The sequence below is a fragment of the Pleuronectes platessa genome, chromosome 10 (genome assembly GCF_947347685.1).
Source record: "Pleuronectes platessa chromosome 10, fPlePla1.1, whole genome shotgun sequence".
NCBI classification, from domain to species: Eukaryota; Metazoa; Chordata; class Actinopteri; order Pleuronectiformes; family Pleuronectidae; genus Pleuronectes; species Pleuronectes platessa.
The window spans coordinates 20,393,087-20,414,613 of NC_070635.1; the positions used below are offsets into that span (position 1 = coordinate 20,393,087).

The window sequence follows — 21,527 nt, forward strand, 5'->3', positions numbered from 1 at the left end:
TTAAACTGGTTCAATGCTTGATGTTTTTTGTTATGTTAATTGCAGCACAGTCTCAAGGAGGACTACAGCCTGTGGCCGGAGACATTTAGTTTTTTCGGCTTGTCTGTCCCGTTGTTGTGAACGCAATATCTCAAGACAAGCTTAATGGAATTTCCTCAAATTTGGCAGACTCATTCACTTGGACTCAAGGATTAATTGGTTAGATTTTGGTGGTCAAAGGTCAACGTTTCCTCACAAAACATACGTTTGGCCTCTGGACTTTGATATCTCAAGACTGTCTTGTGGGAATTTCATCACATTTTGACCAGTTGTCACTTGGACTCAAAGACAAACTGATTTGATTTTAGCGGTCAAAGTTAAGGTCAAGGTAAAGTATGTAGACGGAAACTGTGCTGGTTTGCAGAGGCATACAACTGACATTCAGTATTGGTAGTTCTGAAACTGTTTAAATTCATATAACCATGAATCATCTTGCTTAATTTAAAGTTATCTAACATTTTGCTTTGTTTTCACCTTCTGTCTGGTTCATCAGCTCAGCTCTATGAGGCTCTGATTCTGGAGTTATGTGAAGCTACAGTCTAGTTCTGTTCTTCCAATGTTTGCAAACAACAAGAGAAATACCATTATCTTGCTTTTGTTCAAGATCTTAATCTCAGAAATCATTTTAGTATGTAAAATATATATTTTTTTAACAATGGGCCGTTTAGCTTTACTTTGTAACATTTAAGTTTATTTACTCGGTTTGAGCTTTACATTTCACTTTCAAATACTGGAAAAACAAAGCATTCTAAACCATTTGACATATTGCAACCAATCCAAAAATCAATATTAACATATTTCCATTATGGTATTGGGAATTATGATTTGTTGAAACAACACTTTGTACCCCAAGCTGTAACCATTAACAGAGATGTGTTAAGTTAAGAGAAGCTACTTCCTTTCCACTTCTCTCTTAGACACGGGAGCATTTGTCCAAAGCGCAACGCGGCCTTGTGGGAGATGGAGTTTCTGATGTGATGACCAAGCTGAGAGTGACGTCCAGTGATGGGACCAGTTACAGCGGTGATCTGCTGGCCATCGTGGATGTGCTGAAGAATATGACGGAGATCTTCAGGAGGGCGTACTACAGCCCCAGCAGTGTAGATATGAGGGTGAGTGGATATACTCTCTGGATTTACTGCAGTGCTGTTTGAGGGTGTTATCTGCCCATGCATGTCACCCAGTGCAACAGTGTGACTCACTTATGAGATTTTCATTGTTTTTCGATAGCAACAGAGCTCATACAAAACAAGAACGATAGGATATATGAAGCGTGGGATACACAGGAAACGTATTAGTTTGATTCATTTATTGATGCTGTGGTACTTTTCATTTCACAAGTAAAAATGCATACTATAACCAGCTTTATCCTGTAAAAAACATTAGAATTCAAAGATGCTAATGTGACATTGTGTGACTCTTCTTTCAGAACTTTGTGCAGTCTGTCAGCAATCTGTTGATAGAAGAGAACAGGGAGAGATGGGAGGAGGCACAACTGGTAAGTGTCACGCCGTCTTTTCTTAAACCAGCCACAACTGTAATCACATCTTCGGTCAGTGCATAATAATAATAATAATACAAACAATAATAACAAGCCTGAAGCTCAGTGAGTCATGTACTGGGACAAAGACGCAGGTGGACAACCAGCCCACCTGTGTCTTTGCAGACTGACAGAGGTAGATGGGAAAGAGAGCTGCTGAAGTACAGAAATAGCGAGAGCTAATGAGTTACCAAGTCAGCGCAAACACCTACTCACCCATCTGCTGCACTTCCAACCATCCATCCAGCCGCTCGTCCTTTTCTCAGGAGTGTCAGCGAGCAGGCATCGCAATGACTTTAAATAAACCACCCTGGTCTCATCAGACTTATATAAAATAAGAAGTGTGACATTTTGTTCCCCCACCATGAAAGGATTAGCGGTTATTTATACACATATAATGTGGTACCTCAGTGCCAATGCATCTTCAGGCCAATAAACACTTATTTTATTATTATAGTTTATTTTTACTTAATTATTAATGACAAAAAAATGGTAATTTCTGTTTCAAAGCAGACTTGACAGCACCGATTGTTATTTTCAGTGTGCCTACAATATGTTGTTTCATGGAATGTGTATGTAGCAGCTTTGTGAGCCGCCAGAGGTGTCCCTTTATTACTCTATGGTAAAATCAATAGCAACTTGAAGTCACTTGAAGGTTGGGTGAGGGGATTTATCACGATGGACACCATATCTGCTTTTAAAGTTAAGTTTGAGAGAGATATTTATTTTAGAAAAAAAAAAGTTTCACAGTCTATTTATCAACTTAGTCCTAAGATGTTTACATCTGCCTTAGCTCATATTGGGCTTATATTTCAAACTTTACTAAATTCAATTGTGTTTAATACAGCCACAATGAAAAGACACGGGGTCCTTGAGGTACTAGGCTTCCTTAATGGCTATTAGGGTAAAGTGTTACCTGATCAAATAGAGAATAATGTTTGAGTTAAAATGTAATTATATGGTGACAATAAATGTAAAGAACAACAATAATGATAATACTAGTAATGACAAAGAAATCATAATAATAAAGAAATGATGAGGAAATCAGAAGCAGGCATTCACTGTGATGGTTTTGGTATCTGAAGAAAGTGTGCGAGGTTGGAGACTGGATGGTTGAACAATAGCGTCGGTGATCTACAACATAAGTCTTATAAATCTTTAAAGAGGAACTTAACATAATGTTTTAGTTTGAACACACAGTCTTCAACACCTATACTCTACTTGGAAAGCAGTGTTTCCAGAACTGCTTTAGTAAAGTATAACCGTATTATTACTAGATTACTACTAAGCATAGTGTTTACTGTTTACTTTGGTGAGTAATGCTTTTTGTGATTTCTTTTTATAGAGAAAGTGAGGATAAACCTCTGCAAACACTTACACTTACTTATTTTGAAGTGTTTAAAAAAGTGAAAGAAATTATTTTCCAATCAGCACATTTTTCCAGATCTGCTCCAAAATTGAGAGGGATCTTTTGTGTCGTCATGACTCACCCTTCCACAAAATTTAATGGAAATTGATTTGTTAATTTTGTTTAAGTTATCATGCTGATAGACAGACAATAGCTACATACAAAAACAGCGATTAAAACTAATTGCCAAGGCGGATGGAAAAATTGCATATTCTCTGAAAAAAGGCATCTGTCACTAAAGAGAACAGAATGAATCAATGGAATAATAAATAAAAGTTCTCCTTGTAGTTGAACAATCCTGTCCTATTGGAGAAAGTACCCCAGACTTGACATAGTTGGTTTCCAGAGAACATATTATCCCCATTTAAAACAAATGAGACCACGAACATGTAGAGTGCATCGCATCGAAATGTGCATTATGAGAAGTGGAAGAATTAAACTATTGAGGAGAAGTGCGACAATATGTGCCACAAACTTTCTTTTGTTTGCACAGCTGTTCACAATCTTCACCAAATCCGTAATCCCTCTCTTTCGGTCTACTTTCATGTTTCTCTGTTTTCTCAGCTGGGACCGAACGTCAAAGAGCTGTTCCGTCTGGTCGAGGACTTTGTGGACGTTATCGGCCTGAGGATGAAAGACTTTCAAGACATGTATGAAGTCACTGATAACCTAGGTCAGTCTGATCTCCATCCAAGACTTCTCCAAGGCTATCTCTGCTCATCAGAAGAAAAAAAAAATCCCTGTCATCTCAGCTTTTCTGTCTCTGTAGATTGAACTACAATAGTAATATAGGAGAGAGAGGGAGGGGCCACGAGAGCTAATAGTTAAACAGACATTTTATGTGCCTTGAGTTTCACTTTTAGCTACAGAGAGTGTTGCTACATTTAGAGAGTCTTATGTCCTGATGTTTTCAAAAGGTATATCAGTATTGGTGTGTATGTGAGTAGGCAACAATACTTTCTAAAACTTCAGCGCTGCTAACTCGATTTAGAAGAAGCTTCTCTTTACTTTAACTATAAGGATAAGATTAAAATAAATGATAAAACCCACATGAAGTAGTCACAGGCTACGATGAATATCAGATATTTGTTTAATGCATGAACATGGAATATGAATAAGATCTTGCCCAAAGGCTAATTTTATTTAGAGAAGAGTCAGAGTCGAGGCAGAAGATGTGGAGATATCATGAACTTCAGTCCCCAGTGTGCATCTAATCCTACGCTGCCCTAGAACTGAGTCAATAGCGTGCATCACCCCCTGCCTGGTTAACACACATCTGTAAAACTCCAAACCAAGTTAACTGATGGAAACAGGAGGACATTTCTACAACTATCCTCACAAACTGAAACATTAAGATTAATGTATTTATTTTCATGTCAAGTTTAAAAAGTTTTGTTTTATGTGTTGTTTCATTTACGTTGAATTTTTACTGTTTAAAATATATCGTTCAGTTAAAAGGAAAGTACCGTGAGCACAAGATATGCAAGAAGAATCTAGGACACTCATCAAATTTCTCATCTGGTTATCAGACCTTTGGATTTAAATACTTTATTTATACGGACACTGCACGTTACTGAACGTGCCTGTGAAAGTGTCAGTGTGAGTCAGTTAGATAATTTATAACAGTGCAGTCCTGTGACAAGATGTTCTAAAACCAATGGAGCGACAAATTAAGAAATCCAAACGTTCTGCGGGACGGCAGAGTGTTGACAACAGCAGCAACAAAATCAGCAGGCGCAAGACAGGAAGCAGGAAAACATTGATACAACACTTCAATAACCAATTGACCATCTGCTGCTACATGAGGCCATGGAAAACAGTTTACAGCAACACGCATTAACCACACAGTGCTATTATAAATTTTGTGTAACATCTAAATAGCCAGTACTATTGATCTTCATAAAGTTTTTGGAAATCAAAGAAAAAAAATACAAATGTAAAGACAGGTAATATGGTACATTTACATGATGTGCGAATACCATAACTCTCTCATAAAACTCTCATTAAACCATCAAACATTAATATCTGTAATCAACCCAAAATGCAAAATGCCGACTTCAAAGTGACCTGCAGGAAAGGAGGAGCAGGCTTCAAGACTTTTTAAATGGATTTCCACATGATTTATGAGACCTACACACAAATACCTGCACATTGTTATTGTTTCGTTTTGGAGTCAGTCTGTGCAGGAAGAATTATTCATCTGCAGTTGTTCGTGTGTCATATTATCGAATCGACAGCGTTAACGTTTGCATCTGCTATCGAACAATGAGAGCACATCCATCTACAGTCATTTGTAATTGTGCATTTAGGAGAATTCAATTTATTTATGCACAGAGGACAATACCCACCTAGAGATATTTGTTAATAAACAACGTGAACAAATACAGATAAATTAAATAAATAAAGTACTTACTTATATTTCCCTGCCTTTTTCGGGCTCACCACATATGAAATACAGTAGATCTTTTTAATTATATAGCTAATGTGACCATACCCTAAAATTCAGTATCACTAATAATTGTTACACCAGCAAGCCCAGCCTAGTAAACCATGGGAGTTTGAACTCATGACCTTGATCAACTCTTATGGGACATGTTTTAATTTTGGGGGGAATTTGAAAATCCTCTCTATCGACAATTTGAATGATAATATATTGAATCAGAATCTCTCTCTCTGCTGCATCCTGTTTCTGTTCCCTTGTATTAACATAAACAGAACAACCCATGCTGAATATTTTCCTCCTCCAGGGCAGCAGGTCTTTAGATGTGTCTCTTGGGATTCTAAATCCACATTCACAACAACTTACTGCCTCCCTCCACTGCCTAGGAACTGTAAATGCTGTGTTTTTCCTCAAACAGGGGAAACCAATGTATTGTAGTCATCACAGCGCCTCTGCTGCCGTCTATGACCTCCAGATAAAAAACAAGGCAGAGTTTGAGTTGAGTCAAGAGAGAATATGTGGGAATTGAGGCCAGCTGAGAGGTCCTGTTTATAGCGCTGCCACCTCGCTGTCTGGTGCCAAATAGCCGCCCACATCAACAGCGTACCTCCTCTGGCGTATCTGACCTCCTCGCTCCTCCCACACCTCAAACATAAGCAGAGCCACGCACAGAAGCGCTCATCCATCTGCCAACATATAGTCTGATCGGAGTTTCTTCCTCCAAACTCATCAAATACTCAAGTTATAAAGGAGGTGGGAAATCACCCGAACGGAACTCTTTCTCTTTCTGGACAGAAAGAAACAAAGAAAGACAGATCCATTATTATTCCCATATCTTATAAATAAGAGGCAATAGTACTTATATAAAACTACTCATAATATGAACAGACAACATGATTAAGCCTGCACTGATCCTGGAGGTACAGCACAGTTAGAAAGGGTGTATGGGCTCTCGAAGCACAAAGTCAACAGTGAGGCTTACAAGAAGAGTTCTGCGTCATTGCCTGACTTTGAGGTCCTGTGTTAAAGAGTTTTCCGACCTTTATTATTTCCCTTTTGCACACATAGTCTGCATATCCCTGTTTAGTCCCACTACTGCTCGAGGTTAATAGGGGCCCAGCAGCTCATCTTTGCAGCTCCTAGTAGGTTAATTTGAGCATGCTGACGTTATACGAGGTACACATTTTAGATAAAAGTATGCTGCACTGCTTTTGTTAAAAAATTTGTCTTGCATATGAGTTCATATAAAGGACCATAGAGACCACATAACATTACATTACATATTATTTAGCTGACTCTTTGATCAAAAGTCAATTAGAATAAGTGCATTTACTCTGGAATTATCAAACCCAGAACATCAAGAAGTACATTAGCTTCAAAAAGCCAAACTACAAAGTGCTACATGTAAGTAGAATATGTGCAACTAAATTTAACAAATATCCAAGACAATATATAAATGCAACTAAACTTTTTTATTTATTTTTTATAGAAACACCAGAGTTGACAATGGTTATTAGACATCATCTTCTTAACCAAGGTGTAGTCAGCTGTTTGTGGCGGAAGATGTGTAGACTTTCTGCTGTCCTGACGTCAATGGGGAGCTCGTTCAACCATTTAGGAGACAGGACACCAAACAGTCGGGATTTTGTTGATTGGCTAGCTGTCCCCTCGCAGAGAGAGAGCATCAGGCTGATTGGCCAATGCAGAGCGGAGTGGACAGGCTGGGGTGCAATTCCATTTAAAGAGGCCAAAACGCACAATTGTGTTCTCAGGGCTTTTGGCACTCATCCTATTCGCAGATAAGGGAAAAATTAACAATATACTTGGTTTCAGATTTTAATATTTAGACCTCACTCATATTGAGCAAATAATCTACATAACAAGGGGCTGCATAGCAAAACGAGCCTGCATGACCAAATCTTTCACATTTACATGTAAGAGTTAAATATGCATGTTTATGTAATTGTGGATTGTAGCTTGTAGCTAAGTAAATAGATATAACATGATCATTACGTACACTTAACAAGTGCTTTATTATGTACACCATAGTAATCCTACTAATGTGTGTTAAAGAGCCTTTTCTCTGCAAACAGCCTCGGCTCTTTATCAATTCCAGAACATGTTGGACACATTCCTGCTCCATGTTGACTCGACTGCATCACAGCGTTGCTGCACATTTGTCAGCTGCACATTTCACGCTGCCAATTTCCCCCTCTACTACATCCCAAAGGCATTCTACTGGATTCAGATCTGCAGCATGTCTCATTTCACGTTTGGTCCATATTTACACCATTACAAACTGTGTCGAGTGCATGAGTGGGCTCGCACGAAAGGCAAGATACACCAACCCATTTGTAAAGTTGGGAAAATGGTGATACTGAACTGAAGCTGCTGCAGTGGTTTACCCTATACTGCGCTCTAAACATTTCATTAAGAAGTGTTTTTCTTTCCATCAAATCGCACTGTGGTTAAATGTAAGACATATGTGTATTTATTGGGTTAAATGAATAGTCTGTAGTGATTTGGTGCCACGAACAAATGGGTGATCACTAGCTCGCAAGCCTCCACTGATTATGCTTTCCAGTAAGTGAACAACGGGTCAGTTAGAGACCTATCAAGAATCTGGTGAAAGGAGACATTGACATATTCACTGAAGTCACTGTCATATTCCTGAAACTAGTTTTTAATTTGTAGCATTATCCTGCTGGAAAAAGACGTTAAAATGCTAAACTCTGGCTTTAAAGTTATGAACATCATCAGCAATCATACTGGGATAGACAGTGACATTTATTCAAACCATCATTCTTTGAAGGGGCCCAAAGCATGGCAAGAAAACATTTCCCCCTCCCCTACTATTACACCAACACCACCAGCCCGGTCTGTCACTGGCAGTTCTGGCTTCATGGTGTTGGTGCCACATTCTGACCTCACCATCTGCAGCCTGAACAGAGATCCAGTCTTCAACTGCCCAGTGTGTGTGACCAAGTGCCCACTGCAGCCTCAGATTTCTCAGAAACCCTCAAACCAAAAAGCATCAACAATCTGCCACAGTCACAGATCACCACTTTCCTCCATCAATGATGATGATGATGAGGGCAATTCAGCTGGACAACTCGAATTTGAAACTTTTATTGCAGCAGCAGAACAGTCAAAGTTTGGCGTCTTGCCTCCGACCTTCCCCCGTTAAGACAACATTATTGCAATGTGGAGTGATGAGCAAATATCTTACACAGGTGGATGCTGGGGTGGTGGATCAACAGGCAGCAAAACTAATGCAGGGCAGCAGAGGCATTGACAAGCACAGCGAGAGACAGGAAATATTTGCAGCTTAAACAGGTCGCCAAACTGGGATAGTGTGTAATATAGAGGTTTGTGGAGAGTGAGCGTGGCTTTACTTGCTCGCAAAAGTCGCTCCATTTACTGAGCACCTGTATGATTTTTTGCACTGCTGGTAATTTGCATGAATAGTTGCATATTTACAGGCATTCCGAATAAAGTGCTTGATGAGCAATAATGTTAACTGTAATGCATTAAAGAGTTTCTGTTGTTTTCTGCCACAGTTTTGAGCATCCACAAGCGTCCAGTGGCGGGCCATGCAGACATCAACTTCCCCATGAAGGGCTGGAGGGGCATGGTGGACTGGGCCCGCAGCTCTGAGGACAGAGTCACCATCTCCAAAAACATCCTGACCACTGGAAAGCCAGGTGAGAGCTTAACATAGGGCGGCTGCACAGTAGAGGACAATCAGTAAGCGTCACCACCAGGATGCTGTGTATTTTTACACCTACAACTAAAACAACAATACAACTCACCTCCAGCTAGTGCTGCAAAATGTTTAAGCCAACTCCGCCTTTATTTCATCCACATTTTTTCCCCTTTTTGTATTGCTTTTCGCTTCAACACAGAACACAGGATGTCGGTTGTCCTCCATGTTTATTTTATTCTGTAGTCACACACACAACACACTCTTGTTTTCCACACTAAAGTTCAGAAGGTAGCAGTCATGGAGGACGACCACTCTACCCCTCAGCCACAGCCGCAAATTATGTCTGTGATCTCTCACGTTTAAAAAATCAGTCAAGGGTTGAAAATCCTCTAGTTAGCACCAGGCCTAAGAATACAACAGTGTTTACAACCATTGATCTGCAAAGTGATGCCATCAGCTTAGACAAGCGCACACAGACTTGTTTTAATCTAATGGTAGAAATAAAAAATGCAGGATAACAAAATGATTTAACGTCGCCCGCTGTTAAGCAGCTGAACAACAAAAGAGGCACGTTGTCTTCAATAAGGACAGAATAAGTTTCATGAAATGTTAATACAAAGCCCATCTGCCATAACTACTTGATGGCCCTGAATCACAAACAGGAGCATTCACATACTTATTTGTTTATAGACATAAGGAATTATACAACTCGAGTCGTAGATAAAACAATGATTAAAGAGCCATAATGCTCTTGTGAAAATATATATGTGAGGATTGGCTGATTTCCTCAATTTCAACATATTGTTAATTGGGGCTAAATAAATTATTACTTTCTGCCTTTAGTCACATCTGATTAGCTCTTATCATTGTTTAAGATTTTAGACTAAGTCATTGATTCATTAATCACCACTGAGTATTACAATGCAGCGTCGTTAAACTCAGGGTGTCTTTTCTGGTCCATTCTAACTTCTTTGAGCTCCGCACTCAAATTCCATATGTATTAATTTGCACTGGAGTGAGGGCTGAGACCTCAGGAGTGTATCTGAAAGCCACTCTACTCATCAGTAGAGCTGACAAAGTAGCTTTTGTGCTTCGGTTGTTCCCTGAACAGATCTGATAATACTGGGCAGCTCCGTTTAAATGACAGCAGTGTGATATGAGTGGAGGCTCGACTGAGGAGGCTGGTGGCTCGGTACATAATGACCTTAATGAATTCACCGATGGGGACGGGGTTTATTACTATATTATACTCCAGCTGCTTTCAGACATGCTCGGAACTCCGGATAATCTCCTGACATACAGACGCAGAATTTCAGAGTGAGAGACTCACTCTCTCCAGATTTCTCCTGCCAGCCCCCAACTTAAAACCCTTTAGATTGTCTGAATGAGCCGATGTGAGAGCAGGAAAGAGCCAAAGACTACATATCTCTGGTTGAAAAAGCGGTGCCATACATGTAGAAGACACGCACAATGAGAGTTTAAGGTGATAAGCGCTGACACCAGTATCAACAAAAACACATGATCTCTGCAGTGGAATTTATACATACTTTTGTGTCATCCCTCCCTTCTGAGTTGTTGTGAATGTGTCGGAGTGGAAAATCTCTTTTTGCATTGTTCACGTGTGAAAGTCTGAACCCATTTTACCGAAATGCTCCGGAATTCATGTCTGAAAACTGCCGATTAGTGCTGTAGATACCTTATATTTATTTATTTATTTGCTAACCGCCAGTTACGTTGAACACATAGGAACCATTCATACTAAATACATTCTTGGACTTTCCACCATCATTGAAAAATGGTTTGGGAGGCAAACGTGTGCACCACCAGTTGTAAATGTGACAAACGGCACCAGCTGAGCCTCACCGCTGTCGGCAGTCAGGTGCCACGGCCCCAGTTCTTGAGTAGCAGTGGGGTTATTTGTCAGCCGGGATGTTTTCCACCATTAAAGAGAGCAGCGTACTGCTCGCATGCTAATGAGGCTGTCACTCCTAATCAGGAGTCAACAGGAGCCAATCAGGAGCAATTAGAAACAATTTCCTCCCCAGCTGGGAGATAGGTCTCCACGGTGGTAATGTCACACCAGCAGCCAGCCCTCTTTATGCACACAGCCTGGACCCGCTCCCACAGATTAAAAAGCCTCTGTGATGTCTTGTTTACACTGATGGATCGCCCTTTTTCACATCTCTGGAAATGTTCTGAAATAAGCCGTTTCTTTCAAATGAAAAGGAGAAGTGGTGGCCTCCATAACAACAGAGACAATGTATTTTGTGCAGTAGAAAATCAGTGTTTTGTACGAGCAGAATTCGATTTGCTTCCACTTTACACTGTGCAAACATGCAAACAAAAACCATCACCTACAATCATGGTTAAAACAGCAATACAAAATCTAAACCATAACCATACTGGTGCGAATATTAGCCACTTGACAAAAAAAATCAGGCACACTTGACCACTGACCCTTTTAATGAAATATGCTCTATGACACCATAAGAACACTTGCCTGAGAGCTGAATCAGACCACAAGCAGGTAACCACTCACATATCTTCTATGATATGTCTGTTTCTTTTCTTACTTGTATCTATAATGAGCTAAAATGTTGTGTAAAGCTTTTTTCAGTCACTGATTTAATCAGTGTTTATTCATCCACAGCCAAGGTAACATCTGTACAGATGTAGGCTACAGCGCGCTAGCAATCTAAACCTGACCCATTTCAGGGGCTGTGTCCCTTAGGGGCTGCATTTGAAGACTGGTGGTGTCACAACATTGCAAATAAACATGGCCGCCAATTGTTTTCCTTCCATCATCGGGCAACAAAGGATCATGTGGGAAGATCCTTTTCAGGATAACCTATCCCAGAATGCATTGTGTACCCCTGACAATGCTAACAGTGGGCAGCAGAGCTTCAGTAAGGGCAGCAGCTCAAAGTAGCTACAGATGCAACAGTATGGGTGGGATAACATGGTGATGCAAACAGGAAATCCTCCGTACACGAGAACATCTTTGGCCTTTGCCGTCTCTAAAGACTGGAAGTGAATGATGCAGACGCGGAGCCAGGACACAGCTTCTGTGTGTTCTCAGCTCAGACTGACTGATCTCAAAACTCAAAATCTTACTTTGCTCCAGGGAATTTTAACTAAATGTGAGCTAATGTGCGCCCACATTTAACTGATGCTGCTGTGTAGATAACATTAGCTGCTGTACACAACAAGACTCGAACATTACTAGTGTTGTTAATTAAATAAGAATGTGTTTTTTCTTTTGAATGCCACTCAACATCTGTCTCCCCCAGATGTTGCATTACATCGTGTGCTAGCTCATAACTAAGAACGTCCCTTCAAATGGACAGAAAACATAATCTCCCATTTCACAAGTAGTAATACAGATAAAATGAAATTAGAAACAAAAGGGATATTTTCCTCATTTTAAGCTTTACCTTGATCAAAAAACAGCAAAGCTTCATTTGTATGAACAGAATCAGACCTGACAAAGCATCGAGATGGACGTTAAATTTGTATGGTGTTTACCTCGCTCTTAATGCGTGCTTCTGTTAAGAGGTAATGGAGTAATATTGGAGAAGTGCAAGTGCACACTCACTGCTAAAGTGAGTTTTCTAGTCCACTTGCTCCCACTGTTAACTGGTTGAAGAGAGCTCTCAGTGTGCACACAATGCGAGTGGAGTGCCTGGACAGAAGCAGGAATTCGACTGAGCCCTAATGAGTTTCGGAGTTCATGCTTTTGTCTTTTCAGTTTACATTTGAAGCAGCGCGAGTAGGGAAATCTTCTGCATGACTTAAATTAATACTCACACCCCAACATATGCAAACAAATCATCGGCACATAATTTGTAAAAACTAATCTATATAGATGGAAACTTGGCTACAAACGGTTTCAGCTCTCGCACACAGACATAAGTTATTGAGTCACTGGTTAAAGTCCCTGCAGGCTACTGTGATCGGGCACAGACTGAGTCTGGCTGAGCATATTGGATGGGCCAGCCAAAGGGTTGATGAACAGGATACATAATACTTCATCACCCTCACACACACATACACACATGCAAATATCCTCCTTGGTTGCCCCCCCGATGCCCACGGGAGCTCAGCTGTTGCCTGGGAGCTACAGCCTCTGCCTGCTGCCTGGCACACTGCTGCATTCTCTCAGGCAGCCATGTGGTGTGCTGGAGCAGAAGAGCTGGATGTCTTCAGATGGCCCCGAAGATGTTTTTTATTTTTTTTATTTTGCCCTTGACACTGTAGCCCGAAAAGAGAAGGCCTCTCCTCGCCCAAGGCCTGCGTCTGCCTCTATCTAACCCAGCAGTCACATTTTGACAAATGTATTCCCGTACTGGAACATTGTTGTCCCCCGACTGCAGCAGGCGGCTGTAGCCACTTGCATGGATCAATACCATCCAATAGATGTCCTACTCTCAGTAATGTAGGTTCTATGATTGGCTTATCTCCGCTTCAGTGGAGGGCTTCCAAACTGGGTCAATGTGTATGAGCTCAGGTGTCACTCAGGTAACCATGGCAGCCTCATTGTTAGCTGACCCGAGGGTAAGGCCCCCGGGCAAATACCGCAAACTTAAAATGTGAATCTGAGTTGCACAATGTCAGCACAGTGTTGAGTCAGACAGTACTGGAGAACTACTCACTACACTGTGTCAACTGCACGTCTTCACAGGTCCAACATGTGGGGATGATGTTTAGTTGTAGTTTCAATTCCATCAGAGCAGTGTATTTGTGTTTTGCTGAATTTCTTGTTGCCTTTTATGTCTTTGGGAACGATCAATCTTGACTGTAGCGACACCATGCACCAGTGGGTTTGACCAGTTAAGCTGTTATAAACAACTTATTTTTTACCCAATTAATTGGATAATTTTTTCATCATTAAACCATCATTGTTTACCCATTCTGTAACTGACTTTTGTTACAGAACCCATCACTGATACGGTGGACTGTAGTAGAGCCTACACAACCACAAGGGATTCACAGAAAATGATGCATGCACATTCTAGACATTATGCCACACATAACAAAGAATGCAGATTATATAGTTAATTAGAATAACAACTATGTAATCACAGAAAGAAAATAAATACAGCTTTTTCCCATCATAACTTGGTTTTGTCCTTATACATAAAAATCACCAACCCCCTTTCTGGAGTAATGTTTTTCCTACTCTTCAGCTGTAATCTCTGTAGCTGTCTAAAGTCATCTACATGGTTCAGTCCTCTCTGTCCTGCAGTTATTACAGACATGGATTTGCCTTGTCAGGCCCCAATGTCCAGCCCACAACAGTCAAGGGATTATGGGAAATAGTGTTTGTCATTTTTTAGAATGTAGGACAAGATGGTGAATATCCCTGCTTTAACCATGAATTTTAAATCAACACTAATATTAGTGTTTTTTTCAAAATCCTTCATGTAATCACATGAGATGAAATGTAGAACAAGATTTTGAGAAAAGTTCTGATCCAAGGCTTTATCTTGAGCAGAATGATATTAAATATTGGCATATCCAGAAAAGAGAGGGATTTTAAATAAGGTTTTCTTATGGATGGAAACCCTGTGATGTTTAGCTATGTTGATACAAATATTGTTAGAAAAGAAAAAGGACTGAAACCTGTGCTTCAACCAAACTGAAAAGATAAGGATTTTACATTTAATAAGGCTAATAAGGGTTATTTTAGTAAATTGGCAGGATGATTAATCGACCAGACAAACATACAGACTAATTATATATATATATGCAAATGTTTTTAAAAAGCAATGTGATGTCAGGGCTCGTACGACAAATTACAACAACAAAATTCGGAGGATGTTGGACCATAGTTTGACGAGCACTTCAGTGTAGAGGCTCAGACACTTTTCAGCCAAGCTCATGTTTCTTTACTGCTTCACTGCCGAAGTGAAATTTTGTCAACATTGCTTTTTTTTCTCCCAGGGTGAGGACAGTGTCAGGCTCTGCTGCCTCTATCTGACATTATTATGGAAATTAGCAGTGTCATATCAGATAGAAAAAGATAAACAATGCTGTGTGTATGCACGGATGGTTATAGTGTGTGTGTGTGTGTGTGTGTGTATGTGTTCAAAAAGCAAGTCTTTGCTTTTAACTTTTGATATCTGTCTGTGTTACTGTCAGTGCCTGCCTGAATGAAGTTGTGAGTGTGCAGTTGTGTGTGTGTGTGACTTTAAAGCAGTGTGAGAGACAGTGTTTATAGCTGACTAGTCATGTAGGCCAGCTCCAGTGGAAAGAGCGCTGCAGCTCTAGGGGCGGGAGGAGTGGAGGCAGCATGGCTGACCTGCCTTCTCCTGTATAGCAGGCCGCTCTACTGACAGACACTGAACCATTTAGGTCTCCACACACACTCCTGTCTTCCCTGACTTCGACATCTGTGCTCAGTGTATGTACCTCTGTTTCTTCCCTTCTGCAGATTCGGACGACTCCTCAACATTCGTAACCGGCATCGTTCTGTACAGAAACCTTGGCAGTATTCTGACTCTGCAGAGGTAAGACTGCTGCCTGCTTTGCAACCTCAACTGAATGATTGGTCGTGAACCCAGGCTCACAGACTGGGAATGTGATGATAGAGCTAACACGAATGTAACCAAACTACACTTCCTCATAGTAAAGGAAGTGGATTTAACATTTTGCTGCTGATCAGTAGAATATAAGAAGTGATTTGTAGAATTTAAAATAAATAGTGCTAAATATACTTAATTGTACAGCTTTAATAAAAGAAAACTTTATGGTCTACTTACCAGCTTTTTTAATGGAGCTTTCAGCTGCCCTTCATGTTCTTCATCAGTTCACTCCTACAAAGATGATCTTGAGTGATGGTCATTGCAGCATTTTTACTTCAGTGGTCACTGGAAATACACCAAACTGTACTTTTCGACTGGTCCAGTTTTTGTGGTGCTAGGAACCCTTGTCCCATCTGAATAGTGCTGTACTTTATGATATGGCTAGATTAATTTAGTTTTACAGTCTCAATATATCCTTATCGTGGCCGCCACGTTAGCTGCTGTGTGCTATGGGTGTTGTTCAATCCAACAATTTCGGTCCACACTGAAAGAACATTAATTGGACAGAGTTCCATGAAATACGCTGGTGTAAGGGTCAGCAGTGTACGTGTCAGTCTTAATTGCATGATAATAGGAGTGTCATGCAAATAACAGGAGACATGTGAATGGAATTAAATTGCAGTGTGCTGGGTTAACTAAGGTCAAGCTACTTGCAACTGGCAATTTCACACGGGAAATTGTGCACCCCTGAAATGAATGGGCAGAAATAAGTGTACATGTAGTATTATTTTTGTTTTATCAATGAACAGAGAAGGTGATTGTGGTGGGTTTTCACTGATTATGGATTTGCGCTTATCCGTGATATCATATAATTTGTGAACAACTAGACTCTTCTTTGTTAAGTCAAAACATTCAGGTGAGAGCAGAATAACATCCACATCAACACCTGCTCTGTCCCCGTCTCTGTCTCTGTCTCGCTCCCTCTATGAAGTGACCTGTGACCTGTCCCTCAGAGGAAGGTACGTCTTGAAGGTTCCGTGCCAGTTGCAGTCTGTGCTGACTGTGTAATGAGCCACTGACTGAGTGAATCAGATGCTGAACTCATGCAGATTCCTCTCCCAAACTCAGCCATCTTATTGTTGATGTGCCATGAATGAGAACAAGTAAGGGCCAAAAGACTTGAGAAGCAGACATGTAGAGACAGACAGGTAGATGTATGAACGCAATAACAACCAAAACAGCCTGGTTAAAAAGTTTGAGTGCAATTGTGTTCTCTTAAAAAATACGGTCATTATCATTAGTGTGTTTTGATCTATGGCAGCTTCGGTGAAGGTTCAGTAGGATTAATGCATGAGGCAGACTATAGCGTCAGGCAGAGATCATGGTTAAGATCAAGGTGAACAACCGAGATTTTACATTTTCATGCCTCAGTACCAGCGACAGGCAGTAGCTGGAGGTTTCTGTTTTTGGGGTTGTCTGTTCATTCGTCCATCCAATCATCCATTTGTCTCTAGAACGTCATGTCTCAGGAATGCCTTGAGGAAATTTCTTTAAGTCTGATAAAACAACTTGGACTCAAAGATAAAGTGAATCGATTTCAGTGGTTTAAGGTCAAAGTGGTTGGACCTCCAACCACTGAAATCTGACCTTATGTTGGCATAAACTGCACTGGTTGGTGGGGGCATTCAAAAGTAGTGCGATATTTGGAGTTTACAGATGGAATGGTGATTCATAAACTCAAAGAAACCAACCATACTGACCCATAGATTGATAAACCTCATTATAAACCTGAAGATAGTGAACTGCTCCTCAAGAGGAACATGCCCATGTGGTCAGCTACTGCAGAAAAGACACTTAAGGAAAGAAAGGACTGAATAAGACAAAGACAGAATAGGAAAAAAGGGATTGATCAGGTTCAAATTTTCATTGTTTCAATTTATTGTATCCATTGCTATTTTAGAAAACTACCAAAAGACCATGAGCGTGATTGGAAGAAACCCAAAGTTGTACTTTTGCAAGAAAAATTTACAGAAAATCTCCCGCAGCTAAATTAAATCAGTTAAGTCAGTTAAATCAGCTACGACATTAGTTGAGGGTTTCTATTGAGCTTTTCGTTTGATACGCATTCGTCCAGTTGGATTAAAAGACACTAAGGATGTACAAAGTACAAACTCTTACAGTATGAAATTACTCCAAGTTACTCTAACAAGAACAACTTGTGATATTTAAAAGACTAAAACATAAAATAAGTTGAAAGAGTTTAAGTCACATAGATCAGTTGACAACAATGATTATGCAATATCGCAATGTTTTCAAATCCCTTTATTGAACCAGCTTCGAATTAAAATGTAGGAACTTGCTGCTGAAAGCGATGAACCGTGCGTCAGGATCTAGTACACAGAGGTTTTTAATGGATCATCACAGCACAGTCTGGCCATTTTACATCAGTGCTGGAGAGAATGTTTACAGCAAAATGGAAACAAGGATTAGATGCAGAAACAGCGGCACAGTTGGTGGGTGGCCCCGTGTATTTCTTTTATCTCCGTGAGTAGAGCAGTGTACGTGCAGCCCTGTGTAATTACATATATTTATGTGCCTGTGTGTGTGTGTTTTTGAGTGTGTATACAGAATACATGCAGGCTGCTGTGAGAAACAGTCTGTTATCCACGGCCGTGGTAAAAAGCTCTGTGTTATGATAATGTTGTTAAAGCACATAATGAAGTGGTAGCATATGGGAACAGGGAAATGTAGCAAAGCCACTCACTCTCTCTCTCTCCAGTACTCCCACTTAGTTCAGAATGTCTTGATCGCTGTCGTTCATTTTTCTTCATTTTTTTTTGTGTGTGTGTGTGTGTGGGGGGGGGTCCTTTACATCTTTGTCTCCTCTTTCTGCATTTGAGTCCCGTCTCGAGGAAAATGAGATGAGTTTGAGGCAAGAGACTCGATGACACAAAAGTTTAAGTTGACTGATTGTGTTTTGGAATGGTGAGGGTGTGATTGTGCATAGAGGATATGGTGATGATGAGAGGAGCTGGAAAACGGAGCATGGGCTGTTGAACATGTCGGGCTGACTGGAAGCTTTCGGTGTCAGTACTTTCAGCAGCAATTCACTTTTTACTGATTGTCTCCTTCCACATGATTGATTGTACCTATAAAAGGCAGAAATTGCAATACATACTAAGCAGCAAGGACGAATGTTAAATAAAAATGCCCATAAATGGTATAAGATATAGGTATTGAAAAGAAATGTGGACCACTTCAGAAAAATCCTTCTTTGGGCTTAGCAGTTTGGATTATATGTATGTTTGCTCTGATTCCGGCAACCAGACATGGCTGAGTCAGCAAACTGTTACATGTTTTGCTTAGCAATGATGGCTTATGACTGGTTCTGATCCCACCAGACACAACATAGCCTTTCACTGTTCAAAGTGGATTTGATGAAATGCTGTATTATTGGGTGGCAGCTGTGTGACCTTTTCTAAACTGTAAAATGTCTAAAATGTCAACCCGCTTTTTAAAAGCTTATGGGACCAGTTGCATTTGATATTATTTCAATGGATGTCACAGTTTGCTCTCCGATTATTCCTCAGCCTAATATTCAGAATTTATTCGCAATTTTGGACCACATCGTCCACCATTTTGGTTCTCCACTTGACGCTCATAGTTAGTGGATGAATTGCAATGAATTTTCTTGTATTCATGGTCCCAGTCGGGCAAATCTTATACTGATTCTCCTGTAGTTGAACCATGAAGTGGGTTTTGACTGAAATGGCTTCATGACTATTGCATTGATTGTGATAAAATTTGTTACAACCATTCATGTTTCCCAAAGGATGAGTCAAAGCGACACATTTTTTGATTTCTGACTTGTTATCCAGCATCACAACCAATTCAAAGATTTTTACTTTAACTTTAAAATACCTCAATCATAGTACATCCTATTATTTATTTGAACCTTCTTTGCCTCCATGTGTTTAACAGTTTTTAATTCAAATGAAATATTCTCTCAGCTGTTTGATGGATAGCAATACAAATTAACACTGAGATCCCCCAAGAGGGAATCATGATGATACTGGTGATTCTTCATCTACTAAACAGATCAGTAATGTGGAGCATACATTAGCAGTTGTATGATTATCCGCAGCATCAGCAGTTTAGAATCTAAAGTCATCATCCAATACATCGGAATATTGCTCATTAGCAATCTTAGGCGAATTTTGCAAAGACTTTACCTTCTGAATATGAACACGTCTGCATAGTGATTGTGGGCTGATGTTTATTGTGAGCATTTACTTCATAGCTCCAGGCAATGTGGTTCACAAAATACACAACCCCAGATCTGCTAGCTTCATAATAGTAGTAAAAACAAAATTATAAAGTACTTCACGTGGTTTTCAACATAATTAAGAAGCAAAACCAAAACACTTTCATAAACTAAAACAATAAACCAAGCACTCAAATATTAGCTAAATAAACTATTAAAAAAACAGGGTGCTAAGTAAACAAAGAAATAAAAAGAGATGTTACTGATTCTATAAATCCTCAGACAGGGAGCTTCAGAGCTGACGGGCCTTGACTGCAAAGGTTCGGTCATCTTAAGTCAGACCGAAGAGCTGAGGCAGTGATGGGGTATATACAAGAGAAATAAGTCAGCAGTATAACTGCAGCAAAATCAATTAAATGCTTTTAGAGGGTCAGTAAAGTATATTCAAATCAAAGAGAGGCTCAAACAGTGGTGAAATTATATTTTCTTCTAGTCTGTGTTAAAACCAAAGTAGATGTTTTGTACAGCTGAAGGCCTACGTTTGTTTTTTGGCTCAACTTTGAATTAGAGAAATGGAAGTGAGACAGCTTGACTGTGTTTGAAGACCTGATCTTTGAAATGCCCCTCAGTTGATTTAAAAGCATGACTCAGTGACTCCTGGAACTGGCTTCCCAAATGCTGTCAAACTGTGAAGCCAGACTTCAGGTTGCAGTTTTTGCATTTGCAGACAGGGAGAAGAGATGTTTTGGTAAAGTCTGTTTTTACTTTGCAGGAGCAAATTGATGTACCTGATTGTTTCTTTGATATCCATGGTATTAAATAATATGTATAGGATATAGTGAAATGATACTGTTTGCAAAGTATCATTTTATCCAGTCAATCTGGGTAGTTCCAGAGCTATGATGTTAGTGGAAATCTGATGTTATAAGATAAAAATCATTATTCATAAAGATTACTCGCCCCTGATCCTATCTAAAACTTTTGATAAAATGGTAATTTGAAGATGGGTCAATAGTGATTCAAATCAAGGGTCATGGCAGCTTTTTTGGGTTTGTTACTGGGATGTGGGAGAAATATTAGGACCTGCCGTCTTTCACTGCTTCATGATAAGAGGAACATTCTCTTTTTTGCAGTTATGTTCTGCTTTTCTGCATTTTCTCTTTATTTCTCTGGTGTTATTAAGACAAGGCCTGCTTATGAGTTCATTTAACTTTCCTGGTTTTTGTCACTTTCATCTAATTGCTTGTCTGTAGACATATTTTTTTTGTTTCCATAATTTTTAGATGCGGATGTGAAAGCCTTGCGAAAGTGGCCAATAGAGTTGGTGTAAAGGATGTGGAAGAGAGGCAGACACATAGCTTAATGTAAAGTTCCCCATGCTGAGTTTAGAAGGGGGAGGTGGCGCAGGTGGAGCAGTGCAACATCAGACCCCTGGTTGTTGCTGACTTGCTAGGGTGTGGGTAGACAACAGATATAATCCATTTAGCCTGGAGATGGTGGAATCACAGGCGGCTGCATCTTCACTAGAGAGGAACCTTTTCACCACATCCAGCACAGATTGCAAAGCGTCAGCCAGCCCAGCGAGCACCAGGCAGTAGTCGCATGG

General features: G+C 40.1%; 1 protein-coding gene across 1 annotated transcript in view; it reads left to right on the forward strand.

Annotated features, from left to right (window-relative positions):
• The window catches only part of adgrb1a (adhesion G protein-coupled receptor B1a), a 105,986-nt gene that overhangs the window by 37,382 nt on the left and 47,077 nt on the right, over window positions 1-21,527 (forward strand). Inside the window, exons 10-14 of the mRNA XM_053432781.1 lie at window positions 957-1,151; window positions 1,469-1,537; window positions 3,552-3,660; window positions 8,988-9,131; window positions 15,567-15,642. Of these exons, the coding sequence (XP_053288756.1) occupies window positions 957-1,151; window positions 1,469-1,537; window positions 3,552-3,660; window positions 8,988-9,131; window positions 15,567-15,642 (593 nt within the window). The remainder of the gene's footprint in view (window positions 1-956; window positions 1,152-1,468; window positions 1,538-3,551; window positions 3,661-8,987; window positions 9,132-15,566; window positions 15,643-21,527) is intronic.